General features: G+C 42.6%; 1 protein-coding gene across 1 annotated transcript; it reads right to left on the bottom strand.

Moving 5' to 3' along the window:
* Positions 1-2,057: 2,057 nt before the first annotated feature.
* LOC133507841 (serine protease 33-like) lies at positions 2,058-10,903 on the bottom strand. The gene is made up of 6 exons (XM_061833346.1): positions 10,778-10,903; positions 9,946-9,966; positions 7,405-7,567; positions 5,821-6,089; positions 4,446-4,585; positions 2,058-2,891 (listed from the first exon to the last, which is right to left on the bottom strand). Exons 1-6 carry the CDS (start codon positions 10,824-10,826, stop codon positions 2,607-2,609), a joined length of 927 nt encoding a protein of 308 aa, XP_061689330.1. The 5' UTR covers positions 10,827-10,903; the 3' UTR covers positions 2,058-2,606.
* Between the last annotated feature and the right edge of the window lie 6,650 nt (positions 10,904-17,553).

Here is a 17,553-nt window from a genome sequence, read left to right on the forward strand (position 1 = left end):
TTCCTCGCGCTACGGTGGCCCACGGAGCTCAAACGCGATTGCACACGCGATAGGTGGGCAGCGTTTGGCGCTCGAAGGCGACTTTTAAGTGTCTTAAAACAGGTCATTCCTTATTGATTTTATAATATTTGCATGTGTGATTTTACATTTTCATTATAAATTTTGATTGTTATTAATCCAGCAACTAATTCCCAAAATCACACGGACGTGTAATTGCATTTAACTGGTTTCATTTGATTTTTACACCACACGAAATCACGATTAACGAATAACAATTACTTAATATAATGGTTATCAAACATTCACACCAGGTATCATCTAAAAAAAAAATAATAATATATAGTTCCTACCATCATTACCAACGTCAAGGCACAGTAGTGTAGTAGGCTTAAGTAGACATCAAAGACAGCAGGAGGGTTGAATACGGTTAAAGAGGAATTGGGAATTCCTTGCGTCCAACTACCTGTGCAATTAATTAACATCTCCCGATGCGCCTGCAACCCGTTTTCCAGCGCCCTTTCCCGTGCTGACGTAAGCATGAAAACATCCTCTAGAACTGATCCAACACGTCTTTCTTCCAGGTTAGAACCTCTCGTGTATCTTTTTGGAATGTGGGACGAAGTACCCGGAGAAAACCATCGCAAGCGTATGTCGGCGATTGAAGTTCCTCACAGGAGGGCCCGTGCCGAGATTTGAACCCTGATCCACAAAACTGTGAAACATATCCGATAATCACTTTGTCACTATGCTGCCCTTGTTGTATTATTTCATGTAAAGGGGATTTTTTTTTTTTGCGTTTAGGAGTATAGGAAATGTTTTCTGCACATTTATGTCTAACTTTTATGGACGTTACCGACAGGTGTCATTTTAATACCATTAACTTCAAAACACACACGAATGTTTGTGTAAACACTAGCAAGAATTGAAACCATGTTGCCATTACAGTATTAATCTAAGGTACTTGTAGTGTAATTCAATTCAATTTAAATGGCTCTGAAATCGAAACAGGATACGAAACAAACTTCTTGGGTCTGATAATAGATTATTAACTTTTTTGGAAGACACATGTAAAACTATAGTAACGGTAAACTAACTAAACTTGGTATTCTGTATGGGGCATGGTGGATCAGCTGGTAAAAAGTTGAGCTCACAGTTCTGAAGATCCTCGGTTCAAACCCCGCCCACGCGGACGAGCCTGGCTTTGGCCAGGCTGGCTCATGCATACTGTCTGGGAGACTGTTGTTAGTTAGAAGTGATCCGCATATCATCTGAATATGGCTCGAGACGATCGGGTAATAACGCCCCGGACACTTCACTCGGTTGTGAGATGTTCTCTTCTTCGAAAAGAGATTCCGTGAAGGGGCGTGTCCCATAGCAGGGGCCACAGCGTGTTTTTAACGGTGAATATGGCGAGCGCTTGGATGTCGAATGACACTTCCACAACTTTGCGCAAGGATGACGCGCTCTCCACTCATTTTTATTTTTTCCTATAGACATCGTAGTGAATAATGTTATATGTATTTTTCATTTCAGTATCTATTTTAGAATGTTTATCGGGATGACATTTGAGCTTTAAGAGGGTTTTGTCTTTTTACAACCTGTAAAGTGACAACTACTATAAGAGATACGTTTCAGGTTTGGAAGTTTAACTATGAAATAAACATCGTAATGAGTTGATATCAACAGAGTTTTAGCCATAAAGGCCTTAAAAAGTTACATCGGGTTCCAAGTCAGAGTAAACCCTTTTTTCAATCATCTTAAGATGCATTTTATGTCTCGTGCTCTCAATTTTGCTCAAGTTTTGTGGAGATGTTTGATCTGGTTGGACATGTCGATACCATATTTATATGTCAGGATATCATCAGTATATAATTTGATAAACCCTTGAAATAAAAAAAAAGTGCAAACGTAAGAATCTCAACCTTACAGGAAGTAATTATGAGTATGAGTATGTGGATATTTGTACCCAAAACTAGCGGACGTCGGGATGATTTTTTCTTTGGTCGTGTGCGGTCGTCCTATTCGATCACCGTAAACCAACGACAGCAACTCACATGTTGTGATCGATAGCATTTACTTCAAGAATAACAACCCAATGTCCAGCAATACCAATATTATTTTACATTTCCATAAAACTATTTAAAAAAAAAAGAACAGAAAAAAGCTTCTGTACATTCAATATCAGATACTGCAAAAGAACAGTATCTAACAGACTCTGATTGCAGTATCCATGACTGTACTTCATTTCAAATTGACCACTTCACATGTAGGTGTAAATTTAAATAAGTGCAAAACGTTGCATGAGGTGAAAGTGTGACAAAGAAAAAGGAACTTTGCCATTTCTGACTACATTTTTTTCATCAGTGCAAACATTTTGAACCTTTGGCACAGAAAATCAAGAAGTTCAATACAAAAGCAAATTATTGAAGCCCGTTTTGGTCTTTGTTTAAATATCAATTAATCACCAATACTTGAGAAAAACTAAATTCGTAATTGGGAAAATGGCAAGAATTCAAATGAATTATGGTTAGCTTTGAATCAGGTAACGTGCAGCCACCAAATTTTCATTTGGTTTGAGCGCGTCCACTTGATGCTGTTGCCCCTCATCACAGAAGCGGCACGGCGGTCAAGATGGACGGCAGAAGAGCGAACAGCAGAGGAGCCCAGAGGAACGCCGTCACGCCGCCACTCGTGGTCACTGTGCCGGGCACAAATCTCACGAAGCCCGGCATGTCGCCGGTGATGCGTTCCGTGATCCAGGTCTGGTACTGGGACACTCGGGTGTAGACTCCCGGAAAATCGGGCAAAGCGCATCCAAACCCAAAGCTCACCACGCCAAGTTGAATCCACCTAGTATCGTTTTTGGCCACCATCGGACCGCCTGAATCCCCCTGCGCACATTGACAGTACAATTCTCGACATTAAAAGAGGACGTCAGAGATGTATTTGAAGGAACTTCTCGTAATTCGAACAAAAATTCAACATAAAGTCATGGGAAAGGTTTTTTTTTTTTTTTTTTGGGGTGGGGTGGGGGTGGGGGGGGCTGAGAATTCATGACCTGTTCAATAGAAAGGAACATAAACAATGTAATTAAATTGAATATTTTTCCCTCGGCTGATGCGTACGTCTTCCACTTACAACAAGGTAGCGAGCCAGCAAGAGGCTCGCAAAAGTCAGCAACTTTCTGACGCAAAAGCCCACCACTAACTGAGCAACGTAGTCCAAACAGATTGAACTAAGAAAACTAAGAAAGCGTTACTGCGATTGGCTGGGTGTTCTGCCTGGTGGCACAGACGGTGAATTTCTGACAGCGAATTGTAGCAACTATTGAAAATGTGATCACTTTACATTTCAAATCCAAATCCTGGTGGCACTAATCTGCTTCCACAAACACCCAGCCAATCGCAGTGACGCTTTCTTAGTCACGTGACGTCCCATACTAAGAAAGTGTAACCGGATTGGCTGGCTTTTTGGTTCTGACCTGAAGTAACCCTAACTGGTGGCACAGACGATGAATTTCAGACAGCGAATTTATAGCCGGTTGAATTGTTAACATTGAAAACTTACACTGAAATACAACTACTGGAAATGTGATCACTTTACATTTCAAATTTAAATCCTGGTGGCACTAATCTACTTCCATATACTAGCCAATTGTGTGTCGGGCCTGATTTGTTGTTAGTTTGATCAAAGGCTTGTGCTTTCAAACAATGCTACATGGGGGAAAAAAAGAAAAAAATATCATGAGTAAAAGAAATCTTGTGTACACATCATATTCTCATCGCACTTTTTAATGGGCCAAAAGCTAAGGTTCATAGTCGTAATTAAGTCTGGTATTTTGTTTTACTGGCGTACCACTACCTATATATGGTATTGTACAGCATAATCATTTTTTGAAATATCTTGCAAACCCCCAGTGGCGTGTCACCAACGCTCAGGAGGGCCCGAATCACACTTTGAGTACCAGAGGGGTACGTCAAAAGGAAGTTTGGTTGATTTATTTTTGGAACTTTCTGAAGTCCAACGCTACAAAAGGTGAACTATGTAACCTCTCAATAACACTCTAAGATGCCTCAAGATGGCGACAAAGTCCTGGCCAGCAGGAAGGTAGTACACACTTGGCCCAAAGTGCTGATTCTGATTCTGAATCTGATACAGCACTCTCGAACAGCTACGTTTAGTGTGGATTGTTAGCGGAAGTTACAGAGAGTCTTTGCTGCATGTGCGAGTACATGGCGCGACCACAAATCATTTTAAAGAGTAATGTTGTTTGAAATTGTATCAAAGTGCTTTGTCATCATGGTTTGTGGCATAATTTACATGTTTAACCTATTAATAAAGCACATTTTCAAAAAAAAAAAAAAAAAAGAGGAAGTGAACAAACATCCAGTAATAAGTGGGCTGACGCTCAAATATTCAACACAGGGCAGCGCTAGCAAGGTCACCTGGCACGAGTCCCGCCCCCCCTCTGAAAGTCCAGCGCAGATCATGTTGCTGGTGATTGTGCCGTATACATTGTTGCAGTCGCTGTTGGATATCACTGGAACCGTCACTTCCTGCAGCACTTGCGGCGACGGAAGCGGAACTGAGGAGGTGCAAAAAAAAAAAAAGAAAAAAGAGAAATCTTTTTAAAACTTCACTCTTATGGAAAATGTTGTACATACAAGTACAGTACTGTATGGAGTAGAGAGGATAGCTAGAGTACAGTAATGAGAAAAGTACAGGGTGTAGTATATACAAGCGTATCGAGTAACACATAACTAATGCAGTATTTCGATTGACGTCACACACCTTCGGGTTGAGAAGGCGGCCGCCATTTTGGTTTGGTGAACAAAACAAACAAACCGCAACTAAGCAGGAATCATTTCGGAAATGCGTATGAATGGGGGCGCACTGCTATGTTAGCGGTTGCTCAAATAAAAGTGGGCGTTGTGATGCGTCTTCCTTTCGACTGCCAGCTGTGATCAAGAACCGGTGCGAGAAAACAGTTAGCAACCAAACGGCGACAACTGTGGCTGTCTCGTATGAGCAGAGCCGATCTGGCGGCCAAGCACAATACTCGCGTGTGAATGCAATTCATGTCTCTAAAATCTGTGTTTTCTGCTTTGTTGTAATAAGTTTGCAAAAAGGAGTTACCTCGCCACTAGCTGTTTCGTGAGTTGAGTTCAAAATGTAGCAGTTGAAGTGGAGAAAGAGGTGCGGGCTCCACTTGGGACTCGTACCGGTCGAACATCTCTCTCTCTCTCTCTCTCCCTCTCGGTAACCGAAACGAAAATAATAATCTGCACCTCTTTCGTTGGTATAATCAAGTAAGTGAAAAGTGATCACGCGGTACAAATTCAAAATGCATTGTGCGGTACTCTAACCTTAGCAGTGTGGAGACACAGGTTGCTTATAATGGATACCGCCGCATGACGAACCCAGCCATTGATGAATTGGTTCTAGGCCTCCAGAACCTTTGTAATTCTTTAGTCGGTCCACGGTATAAGTGGAGAAGAGAAGATAGTTGACGATGTCTGGATAGGTTACCGACGCCCACATTTGTGTTTTTCCAAGGCGTACGGGTCGATACTGTCGCTCAAATGACACTTCCTGTCGTAACGGTTTCTTGAAATAACATCGAATGAGCACCGATGACTTTCCAAAGTCTTTTGAGCCATCATGTGTCACTTTTAACAGTCGTACAAACATTTGTGTAAACCCGGTCTGTATGTAAGAACGAACAGCGCGTCAGTAGCGAACCCATCCGACATGGCCATGCGCCCCGGATGTAGTCACGTGGTCGAAAACAGTCTGTAAAACATAGCTAGATAAATGTACCGTCAGTTCCAATATTGCCCCATCCGGTGACCCAGGATTCACTTCCGGGTGGGACGTCGCTGTCAGGAGAGGCGAGGCACACGGGCCGGATGAAGGTGGTGAACTCGACGGGCGAGGAGAGTCGCAGCAAGGCGATGTCGTTGTCGTTGGTGGCAGTGTTGTAGTCTTCGTGGCGGATGAGCTCCACCACGGAACGAACCTGCTCGTTGTTATTTGTCCCCAGCTGTGTCTGGCGGCCCAGGTAGACCAGCAGATTGCTGATGGTCAGGCTGTTGGAAAACACGCAACTCAGCGACATCGTCGTAACAATTGGCTTACAGTGTTTGCCACCGTTCTCACCCCTGCTATGTTATGGATTTTCAATTAGTTTTCAAACGAATGCACTGGGATCTTCAAATACAGCACGAGTGGCCCAAATTTCAAGTCAACATCCGGCCTGTTTTTTTTTTTTTTTTTTTTTTTTTTGGGGGGGGGCTTTCGCTTCTGATTCCAAACCGTGCAGTAAACGCACGATAAGCAGCAGTTTGGCAAACAGTGAAGGATTCTTCAGAAACATGCTTCTAACTTCAAACTAAACTAAAGAGAATTTGATTCGAAAACTACTTTGCAACGATAGCTGCTACGATAATAATGCTCACACAGAATGGAAAACACCATTCAGATCCAAATAATTTGCATCAATTTTCGCAAAAACCCTAAAGCAATGGATATTTGAACACAATTGGTGGAGCAACACGGGTTTTAAGCTAAAAACATGTCCACGGGCATATATTCTTTATCCTCTAAGGAAAACACTGTTTCATAGCCTCTTACTGAGTCATGTGGACGAGTTGTGAAACTATTCTGACTTGTTTGTGTCTGCATGACTGCATGACACTGCCTCCAGGGGCCAAAGTACATGAGCGGCGGCCGCACAATACTGTAACCTGAAGATCATCTTTAAATTGTGAACGTAGATGACAGGGGGGGTGATGTGCACGTTTTAAAAGAAATGATACCACTTATAAAAAATACTACTTGCAACCAGCCTTTCGATAGTACATTGCCAAGCGTGATCCTTTCAATTAGTTTTTACAGTACAGCGAGGGCTCGAGATTTAATGTATTAATTCGCAATTCCTATCTCAAATCATCTTTCCCCATTGAAATGAATGGGAATTCCATTAATCTGTTTCAACTTACCCTAGGAAAAAAAATTCTAATTTGCATTTTAGTGAAGAAACAAAAACTTCATAAAAAAAAAAAGACATACAGTACTGCAGCGATGACATGAATATGTTATCAATGAAGCTATTTTTGGGAGACTTTTTGTCTCACTCCTCTTTGAGATGTGCACACTTTGCCCACCTGGGGGCAACGTAATACAAACATAAGGTTTTACACAGAGAAGGATGCGGCAATAACTCAAGACTAATATGACGTGACAAGCGAGTGAGAACAAGGTGCGACAAAATACTTTTTGGGGGCGAAAAAAACATTTTGTTCACACATGAATTATACGGTCACTATCGCAAGAGGGTCTGTAACGTATCCCTCACGATAAATGAGGATTCATTGCAATTCCAACAAGTCACGTGAGCCTCACGTTGGGAAGCAGTGAGCGGCGCACAGCACCCATTGGTTGTTGATCAGTGACGCTCCGCACGTGTGGAAGCCATTTCTGTGCAGGCTCCCCTGCCAGGGCCACGCCCCCTCGGGTGCCGCCACTCCGCCGACGATCCTGGGGTTGTTCTCCGCTATGCCACATACTGTCACACACACACACAGAACTCGGCATTTCACATTTCATCTTTTATGATACGAGGCAGTTCCAGCTACTCCATTTTCTTGTTTCCCCCATTTTAGATTTCCGTCGCTGCGATGAATGACAGTTATTTGACAGCTGAAAAATTTCACAGCACACCACCATGACTCACGAGTCGACTCTGTTCTGTGACCAGGCTTGGAACTCCATTTTCTCATACGTGAAAGAAAAAATGCGAGCATTGTTCCATCCATCCATTCATTTTCTTTGCCGCTTATCCTCAAGAAGGTTGCGGGGAGTGCCGGAGCCTGTCCCGGTTGTCATCGGGCAGGAGGCAGGGTGCACCCTCAACTGGTTGCCAGCCAATTGCAGGGCACAAAGAGATAAACAGCCGCACTCACAATCACACCTGGGGGCAATTTAGAGTGTCCAATTAATGTTGCATGTTTTTGGGATTTGCGAGGAAACCGGAGTGCCCGGAGAAAACCCACGCAGGCAAGGGGAGAGCATGCAAACCCAGGTCCTCAGAACTGTGAGGCCAACGCTTTACCAGCTGATCCACAATGCCGTAATTTGTGCATCGTTGTAACTTGAAATTGCATTCAATAAAATGTCCTTCCATCCATTTTCTCAGCCGCTTATCCTCACTAGGGTTGTTGGGATTGCTGGAGCCTCTCCCGTCTGTCATCAGGCAGGAGGCAGGGTACACCCTGAACTGGTTGCCAGCCAATTGCAGGGCACATGGAGACAAACAGCCGCACTCACATTCACACCTAGGGGCAATTTAAAGTGTCCAATTAATGCTACATGTTTTGGGGGTGTGGGAGGAGACTCTTTTCCACTTCCTGGTCATTCACGCCTGCCTCTTCGTCTCTACCTTCTCTCGCATTTTTTCATTCATTAACTTCTCAAAGTACTCTTTCCATTTCCTCAGCACACTACTGGCACCAGTCAACACATTTCCATCTCTATCCTTAATCACCCTTACCTGCTGCACATCCTTCCCATCTCTATCCCTCTGTCTGATCAACCTGTAGAGCTCCTTTTCTCCTTCTTTCGTATCCAACCTGGAGAACATGTTGTCATGTGCCTCTTGTTTAGCCTTCGCCGCCTCTACCTTTGCCCTACGACGCATCTCAACGTATTCCTTCCGCCTCTCCTCAGTCCTTCCCATGTCCCACTTCTTCTTCGCTATTCTCTTTCCTCCGACGACTTCCTGTATTTTGGGGGTTCCATCACCAAGTCTTCTTCTCCCCTTTCCTGCCAGAAGGCCCCCCAAGTACCTTGGAAGTAGTATTCCAGACTTCCGGAGTTCTTCCTGTCCATCGAGAAACTGTCTCACCTCTTCCCAAAAACACGCAACATTAATTGGACACTCTCAATTGCCCGTAGGTGTGATTGTGAGTGCCAATGGTTGTTTGTCTCAATGTGCCCTGCGATTGGCTGGCGACCAGATCAGGGTGTACCTTACCTCCCGCCCGATGACAGGTAGGATAGGCTCCAGCACTCCCGTGACCCTTGTGAGGATAAGCGGTTAAGAAAATGGATGGTAGGATGGATGGACGGATGGAGGTGAATTTCTGATTTTTCTATCTTCAATGAGAGGGGAGTGGTGACAGAAGTACAAGTATTAATTCTTTGCTAAAGGTGACGTACGATTTCACTGTAAAGCAATCAGTGCCAGGCGGGGTTGTTATCAAGCGAACACCCACACAAGAATACTAAAGCTGTCAAGTCTTTTTCCGAGATGGACGAACAGGCACTCCTTCAACATTATCGGCGTAAAGGAGAAGACGCAAAGTGTACATTATCCTAAGAAAGAAAAGCGTTTGCCCGGCGTCCATAGTTCAGACGTTTGCCGACGGCACGCCCTGGTTTGTTGCAATACAAAGCGTTTCAAGCACTTTATTGTTTCACTGATGTTGGGAATGTTTTGTTGAAAAAAATGTGTTTTTAATTGAATGCTATATATCAGTACAATAATTTAAAAGCAATTTTTTTTTTTTATGTTTGAAACATTTGGTGACAAGACTTGCTGCTACTGAAACTTTTAGTAATGAAGAAAACAAGGTAAATGAAAATGTAATTTTGAATTTTTGATCATTTTCAAAAATGTAACGTGTTCATTTCTTACATTCATGACAGATGAATTCAGTTACCAATTCAATGACGTGTTTGGGAAAATAACTACTGGACTTCCTACGACTATTTACCTTTTTAAAGTAATTTGATCAACACAGACTACTACTAACCCTAATATTGTTAGTCAGATATGCCTTAAATAAACCCATACACGCTGTAAGAGACGAGAAAGCACCCCCATTGTCTAACATACAATTGAATGGTAAAAAAGGAAGGAAAAAAAAAAAAACAATTACTCACCATCCAGCTGCCCAGCGCCACCTGCAGGACAGAAAAATGTCAACTATTTAAGATGATATGAGGGAGGTGGGGGGGGGGGTCATTCGATACACATCGCAAATAACTGCAACTGCCGTGAGAATACCTGCAGATGAAATACTGCGACGTGACAGATATAGATACTTACGTAAGCGAAACCCAAACTGGTTCCTTCATTACTGGAGAAATGAAGTAATTACTTTTGTGATTTTATGTGGCGGACTTTCAGTTTGAGCTCTCAAACAGTCCTTGGGAAAAAAAAAATGAGCACAGAACGCAGAAGAAGATAACGAAAGACATTAGTTATGTAAAAACAAAGCCCTTATGTAGTGAAGAATCGCGTTGTTGTTTTAGGAAGATTTTTTTGTTTGTTTGTTTGTTTTTTAGATTTGTGCTGTCAGTTACGTTGAAAATGCTTGACATCAAGTGTTATCTTTATATCGATATTGAAGTATGAATGAAGAAAAATAATGTCACATAATGTAAGGAATGATTAACATTGAGTAAATAAGGACTTGACTATTACATGTAATTAATGATATTAGCGTTTCGTTTTTCCGCACTGACTTTTTATTCGAGACATTATGCTTGCATTTGTGTCGTCGCACAGCCGACAATGAAATGTTGATGAACAGTTGAACTCTATAATCACAATTTCTGTCTCTCGCGTCCAAGTTGCCAATCACTGAAACGTTTGACATTACTCTGACACCAGTTCACCTTTGACGACCGCCGTGTCAATGACACACAACACACTCGAGTCATATGAATCCAAATATCGGCGGAGGAAAACGAAAATCGAGGCCGAACTCACCAGGGACCAGGAGCGCGAGAAGCAGGAAGCCCACCCGACACAATTCCATTTTGCAAGGTGACGAAAGTATCTCCGTCACCAGGTACGCGCGATTCTTGTAATCAGAGACACGCCCGTGAGGAAATAAATCAAACCCCCCCCCCCCCCCCCCCCATTACCTGTTGGGCAGTTCTGCAGCGCGTCAGGTGTACACACCTCAAGAGCGCGACGGAACCTCCCGCTTGTCACACGACTGATAGAAAGCAACAGGGAAAAACACAATGAAATGTCGTACGAGGAAGTCCACGTGCACGCTGCACAGCAAAAAAAAAAAAAAAAACCCCAATAAAAACCAAGACCCAACAAAAAGCTCGCATCCGGGATCCAGGAAAAATATAACTCATTGCTTGGTGAGATATGACTTATTAAGTTAGCTATTTGCCGTAAGAACACTTTATTGTCCCCTTTAAAAAATTCTCAAAGTAGCATCACTTTTTATTGAGATTTTTTTACTGGTTATCAGCAAGCTTATCTATAAAAAAAAAGTCTATAGGTATGTGTAGTATTACATAAGGACACGCATGCACAAGTAGGAGGCTGTGTGAGGTTATGAGCCCATTTTAACATGTGCATCATTTTACCAATCCCTTTTCCATCCATACGTCCATTTTCTTGGCCGCTTATCCTCACAAGGGTCGCGGGGAGTGCAGAAGCCTATCCCAGCTGTCAACGGGCAGGAGGCGGGGTACACCCTAAACTAGTTGCCAGCCAATCGCAGGGCACATGGAGACAAACAGCCGCACTCGCAATCACACCTAGGGGCAATTTAGAGTGTCCAATTAATGTTGCGTGTTTTGGGATGTGGGAGGAAACCGCAGTGCCCGGAGAAAACCCACGCAGGCACGGTGGAGAACATGCAAACTCCGCACAGGCGGGTCCGGGATCAAACCCGGGACCTCAGAACTGTGAGGCCAACGCTTTACCAGCAGATCCACCCGCTCTTCCTATATGTTTCAGTTAACATATCCATCCATTTTCTGAGCCACTTATCCTCACTAAGGTCGCAGGAAGGCTGGAGGTGGGGTACAACCTGAACTGGTTGCCAGCCAATCGCAGGGCACATCGAGACAAAAAGCCGCACTCACAATCACACCTTGGGGGAATTTATGGTCTCCAATTAATGTTGCGTGTTTTTGGGCCCGAGCTTTTCCCTCCCTGGCAACTTCGCCCAAAATTTCCCGGCCGATCCCGAGGCGATCCCGGGTCATCCCGGAGTTACAAACTCTCCAGCGCGTTCCGGGCCGAAAATTTCCTGTTCTATTGGGAGGTAATCCGGCTTGAATTAAGCAGTATATACCTCACTTAATTCCCTTTTTTGGGCGGGGTGTTGTTTTTATTTTATTTTGCAGCATTCCCTTTTGCACAGATGTTACCAGTGACAAAAAGTTTTTGGTACATGCTTAAACTTTAACTTAAACTACCAGGAACTAATTAAGCAGCCAAAGTGCTTCCCGTGGACTGATGTTGGACTTTGATTCGTATCAAATAGATTTTTGTTCTTCTTTTTTTTTTTTTTTCAAGAGAAACACACAAAAGACACGACCAAATTACCATGACAACCACAGTCAACCAAGTATAGCAACTAAATGGAAATTAATTTTGTTGGGACACGTTACATATTTATTCAGTGGATTCAGATGATTTTATAAAAATCCTTTCAAAATCTGGCATCGCAATGACAGTGGCGCCCTGACTTGCAGGTTAGATTTTCTTTAATTGATATAAATAGCTATTTTAGCATCGCTGATTAAAAAATGGAAGGGGCTGGCACTACACTTTTGTGTCCCTTCTTGTGTATGACCCTACAAATGAACAAATGGCGAGAGAGAACCAAATCAAAAGGGCTCAAACATTTGCACAAAGTCAATCTTTTTAGTCTCTTACGTTTGACAAAAATATGGAAAAAGCGTTCATGCAAATCACAAATTAAGCAGCTGTGTTTGTTTGGTGGGGGGGGTGAGCTACGCTGAAACACAAAGTTCATCTGAGGCTCAGATAAGTTTATATAATCATAATCAGGGTAGAGAAGCGAGTGCAGTAGGTCTCGTGTTGGTGACCTGAAGCGTTTGTTTGGACAAAAACGAGATATGCTGGAACACAAATGCAGTCAGACGAGTTTAGAAGCCGAATCACGAGTTGCTCTTTGTCTTTGCCATACTTGCTTCGAAACAAGGAAATGGAAAATGCATCTGTTTTGCTTGTCTTTGCCAATAAAAAGAATCAGGAAATCAAACCTTTTTTTTTTTGATAATGGTTTTCATGGAAAAAGTGCACATCAATGAGAATGAAAAATAAACCTCACCTGGCGCCTGCTCATAGGGACACACACACACACACACACACACCCGTCGAGACCGCTTCAAAATACATAAGACCACAATGACCTGATCACTTGAGGCTGAGTATAGAGCAGCCAGATGAGGAGACACCATCTCAGGGGGCCGTCTTGACCTGGACTGGACTGCAGGCCGCAGCCGCGGATCACTGCGATGACTACCTTGTGTCACAGCACAGCAAAAGCATGCACAGATATTTTAAAATTAGTGTAATGCGGTCCCCCCTTCTGGTCTTTGTGAGGATACTTGCTGCCCAATTCTGTTGTCATTTTAAATTTGAAAGACTATTTTGGGAAAGACCAGAATGGAGGGTGTTACAGTAATCCAGTTCGTGATAAAAGCATGCCCGAGGGTCTTGGATTGAGAGAACGGGGCTCTGTCCATATATTCTTGAAATGATTGCTTCTAATTGTTGAGTTGAGTAATATTTGTTGCTAAATTGGGATTTGTATTCGAGTGAAAAGTTTCTCTCGCTGGTCCTCCGGGACCAATGACTAAAAAATAATTTGTAGTTATCAGAAAGTTCAATGCAATCCACAATTTGATGTCTAAAATTGGATTTGTGTTGTCAGAAAAAAAGATGTACAGTACAGTCGTTTATCATGAGCGTTATGATTGAAATTCACTCTGTGCCTCCTGATTACACTGTCAAGAGGCAGCATGAATAACTTGAATAATAAAGGGCCTAAAATTGAACCTTGTGGCACACCACATGTACCTTTATAAACTTTTGAGCATGCAAATTATAAAGAAACTGATAACGCACTCTTAAAACAGACAAGCAGATGGAGGGAACTATTTGTCTGGTACACAAATGATGTGAACAGGTAGAGCAAATAAAAGCAAATTTATTTATATTATGGATTTCATACACAAGGTGCTTTAAATGATTAAAACCATTTATGAAGGCATTTGATAAAAAATCAAAATAAAGAGGGAAAACAAATAAAAGTAAAATTAAATCAGCATACAGTGCAAGAAATATTTGAAAGTGGAAATATTCTAAAAAGCGTGAGGAAAATCCGGTTTTTAATCTGGTTGTACAAATCTAAGGAGCAGACTTGTACATCATTATCACTACAGAGAAGAATACAAACCAAAACTACGTGACCCTGGGTTCCGCCCTCTTGTTATCTTCCAATACTTCGGTGTGTGCGGTTTTTTTTTTTTTTTTTTTTTTTTTACTCTAAGTGTGAATGGTGGTTTTTACGTACGACAAAGCTCAGATGGATGGATTGTAGCGTTTTGGGGGGGATTTGCGTGGGATATTCTGCATTTGTTACTCTTTTGTGTCGGAACCTTTGGGCTTCTGCTTGAAAAAAAAAAGTCTACTTGAACATCAAAACTTTCGAGGTATTGATTCACTTTAAATTGTGGCTGTGGTGCGTCGACTCCAGTTTAACACGAGTTTGAATGTGATTGATTCTGAACAGAAGCCTCCTCCCCAGTAATAAGAGGGTGGTCACACTTGCATACAAGAACATTCGCAGTTCTTGAGTTTCCATCCATCCATTCATCCATTTTCCGCATCGGGTTGCAGGGGAAGTAGCTTCAGCAGTCATACCCAGACTTCCCTTTCCCCAGCCACTTCTTCCAGCTCTACCGGAGGGATCCCGAGGCATTCCCGAGCCAGCCGAGAGACATAGTCTCTCCAGCGTGTCCTAGGTCGTCCTCGGGGTCTCTTTCCGGTGGGACGTCCCTGGAACACATCACCAGGGAGGCGTCTGGGAGGCATCCGAATCAAATGCCCCAGCCACCTCATCTGTCTCTTCTCAATGCGGAGGACCAGCGGCTCGACACTGAGCCCCTCCCGGATGACCAAGCTTCTCACCCTATCTCTAAGGGAGACACTCTGCGGAGGAAACTCATTTCGGCGATTTGTCAATGTTAGACGAGCGTGTTGAGCGTGTGACCAAACGGGTGAATAACGACAGAATTGCGTTTTGCTGGCGTGTAATTTTTACAGTGGAACGGGAACGAAAACGTTGGAAATTTCATACTCACTTCAGTTGTTCTCGTGCGTTTGAACAGTCAGCATCATGCCGCCTAGACGAAAAAAAGGTGGGGTGCGGACTTCAGCAACTAGCGCTGCAAGTAAGAATGCAAAGCATCGATTTATGTGTCCGTATGCATGGACGTTCGGGAAACGCACGAATCACGCTCAATGGACGCCAAAGGAAGTTACGACTGACTAACGATAGCCAAACGCGTGCAACGCTCGGCGAACCTTAGTAAGACGTTCTGCAGCGTTATAATTCAACGTGGATGAACGCTGGTCTCGGTGAGAACTTTTGTGCAAGTTCAAAACTTTTTTTTCCGGAGCAGCGTTCTCTGCCGATTCCCAGCGATCATTGACGTTCACGAGCGTTCAAACAACGCTCTTCTAGCGCTATCCCGGCGACCATGGGCGACTGCCAACGTTTCCTCAAACGCTATAGAACGCTGACCGGAACGTCATGGTGTGACGGGGCCATAAGGGAGAGGTCACGACCCACAGCTTGTTTCCCTCTAAAAAAAAACATAAAAAAAAAATTGGCCAATAAAGCTTATTCGTATTCTGATTCTGATTTTCCTTTTTTGATTAATTCTATTTATTTAGTTAGTTATTTTTTGATTTGTTTTTCAACATGGCACTTATGGGTGGTTAAACATTTTATTCTCACGGCACAGCTGACATGACTCATTCGACGACTGTACTTGTTTGCAAAAGAAAAAAAAAACAAACAAAAGGGGGAGGGCACTGTACCTACTGCAAGATGTGGCGGAGGCTCGAATATGTTTTGGGGCTCCTTCCTTGGTACTGTGTCAAGTACAATGAAATCTGAATGCCCATCGAGGTGTTCCACGGGGGGATGGAGTCCATAACGTCGGACGTTCGGCGAAAGGCAGACAACACCCTGAACAAACATTTTCACTCACATTCACACCCTCATTGAGCGGGAATTGCCTCGCTGAGCTCCTCCGGCAATAATGACGCAAAACAAAGAAAACACACAAGTGGTTTATTACAATCATTGGAGGACAATTAGGGAGCAAGATTTATATTTTTAAAAACTTCATTCACCCAGCGCAACTATAAACGGTGCACATTTTATGACATGTGTTAGCTTGCCTGAGGTCTGCCTTTAAAATCATAAATCCATAAAAACACCGGGGGCAAATAAGACAGGAAATTAATGTTAGTAATGTTTGCAGCCCCTTTAAAGGGTTTCATAGTTTCAAATAATCCTGGTGGGGGGGTTCAGAGCTGGCCCACAGCGTGATTTTATGTGGCCTGCGAAGGCAAATCATCTGTGCCAACTTCCACAATTCTTGTTCAAATTTGTACCGAAATTTCAAATTGTCATATCATAAATGATAATGTTTGTAATCTTTTTTTTTGTTCCCAAACATCAACGTTAGTTGGAAAAACTCCAATACTAGTTCATAAATTTTATGTGCTAATATGATGTAGCGATTCGAAATTTTTATGGTTTCACAGTTGTAGCTGCCCTGTAATTACAATGTGCCCTGCGACAAAAATCAGTTTGACGCCACTGATATTCTAATACTGAACATATGATTTGTAACATGGCGGCTCCGATTTTAATCATCATAATTAGAACTGGGTCATGGTGGAATGCAGGCAAACAAGGAAGGACAGAGGAGGCAAAGCAAGGTATACAGAATACACAGTTTTAATTTCCCGATTAAAAAGATTCATTATATCTTTTAGGGAGTTTCTATAGGTCACGTCTATTGTAGGAAAATGGATGAAAACTTTGGAATTGGAGTGGCGTCTATTTTTGATCTCACTTTTGATCTTAGGTCTTGATGGAGACTTGGGTTGGATCCCGTCTGACTGCGCCCTGAACTAACATTTCACCCACATGCACGCCCTTTTTGATATTGATGTCTTTTTTCGATTATATAAGTCAATGGGTTCGGCTATTTTGAGTGACAGGCTGTTTCGGCTGAATATTTTTATTATTTTCTAGTTTGTTAAAAGGAAAGAGGACTCACTTTTGGTCTTCACGTAGTCAGAGTGACGACACTGATTTTGGCATTTTTGCTGAGTCATGTAGGTGACTTCCCCAACCGAGCTGGCTCAAACGTTTTCCATTATCAAAGTTTTAGAATCAATAATTCAATCAACCATTCCATTGATTAATCACATATTCGGGTGCAAAATTATTTGAAACTTTATTTTCAAATATTTATTCACTAATGACTCTATTAGCTGATGGCAGTTGTTTATTTTGGATAGTTTTAATGATGAAAGAAAAAAACAAGTAAACAACAATCAAAGAACATTACATGGGCCAAGGATGTCACCAAAATTTTTTGGGATACTGATTGATGCGAACGATTACTGGTTTTGTACACACTTCTGAGGCTGTTTAAAATTCACCAACACGTTAA

The sequence above is a fragment of the Syngnathoides biaculeatus genome, chromosome 10 (assembly GCF_019802595.1).
Source record: "Syngnathoides biaculeatus isolate LvHL_M chromosome 10, ASM1980259v1, whole genome shotgun sequence".
NCBI lineage: Eukaryota > Metazoa > Chordata > Actinopteri > Syngnathiformes > Syngnathidae > Syngnathoides > Syngnathoides biaculeatus.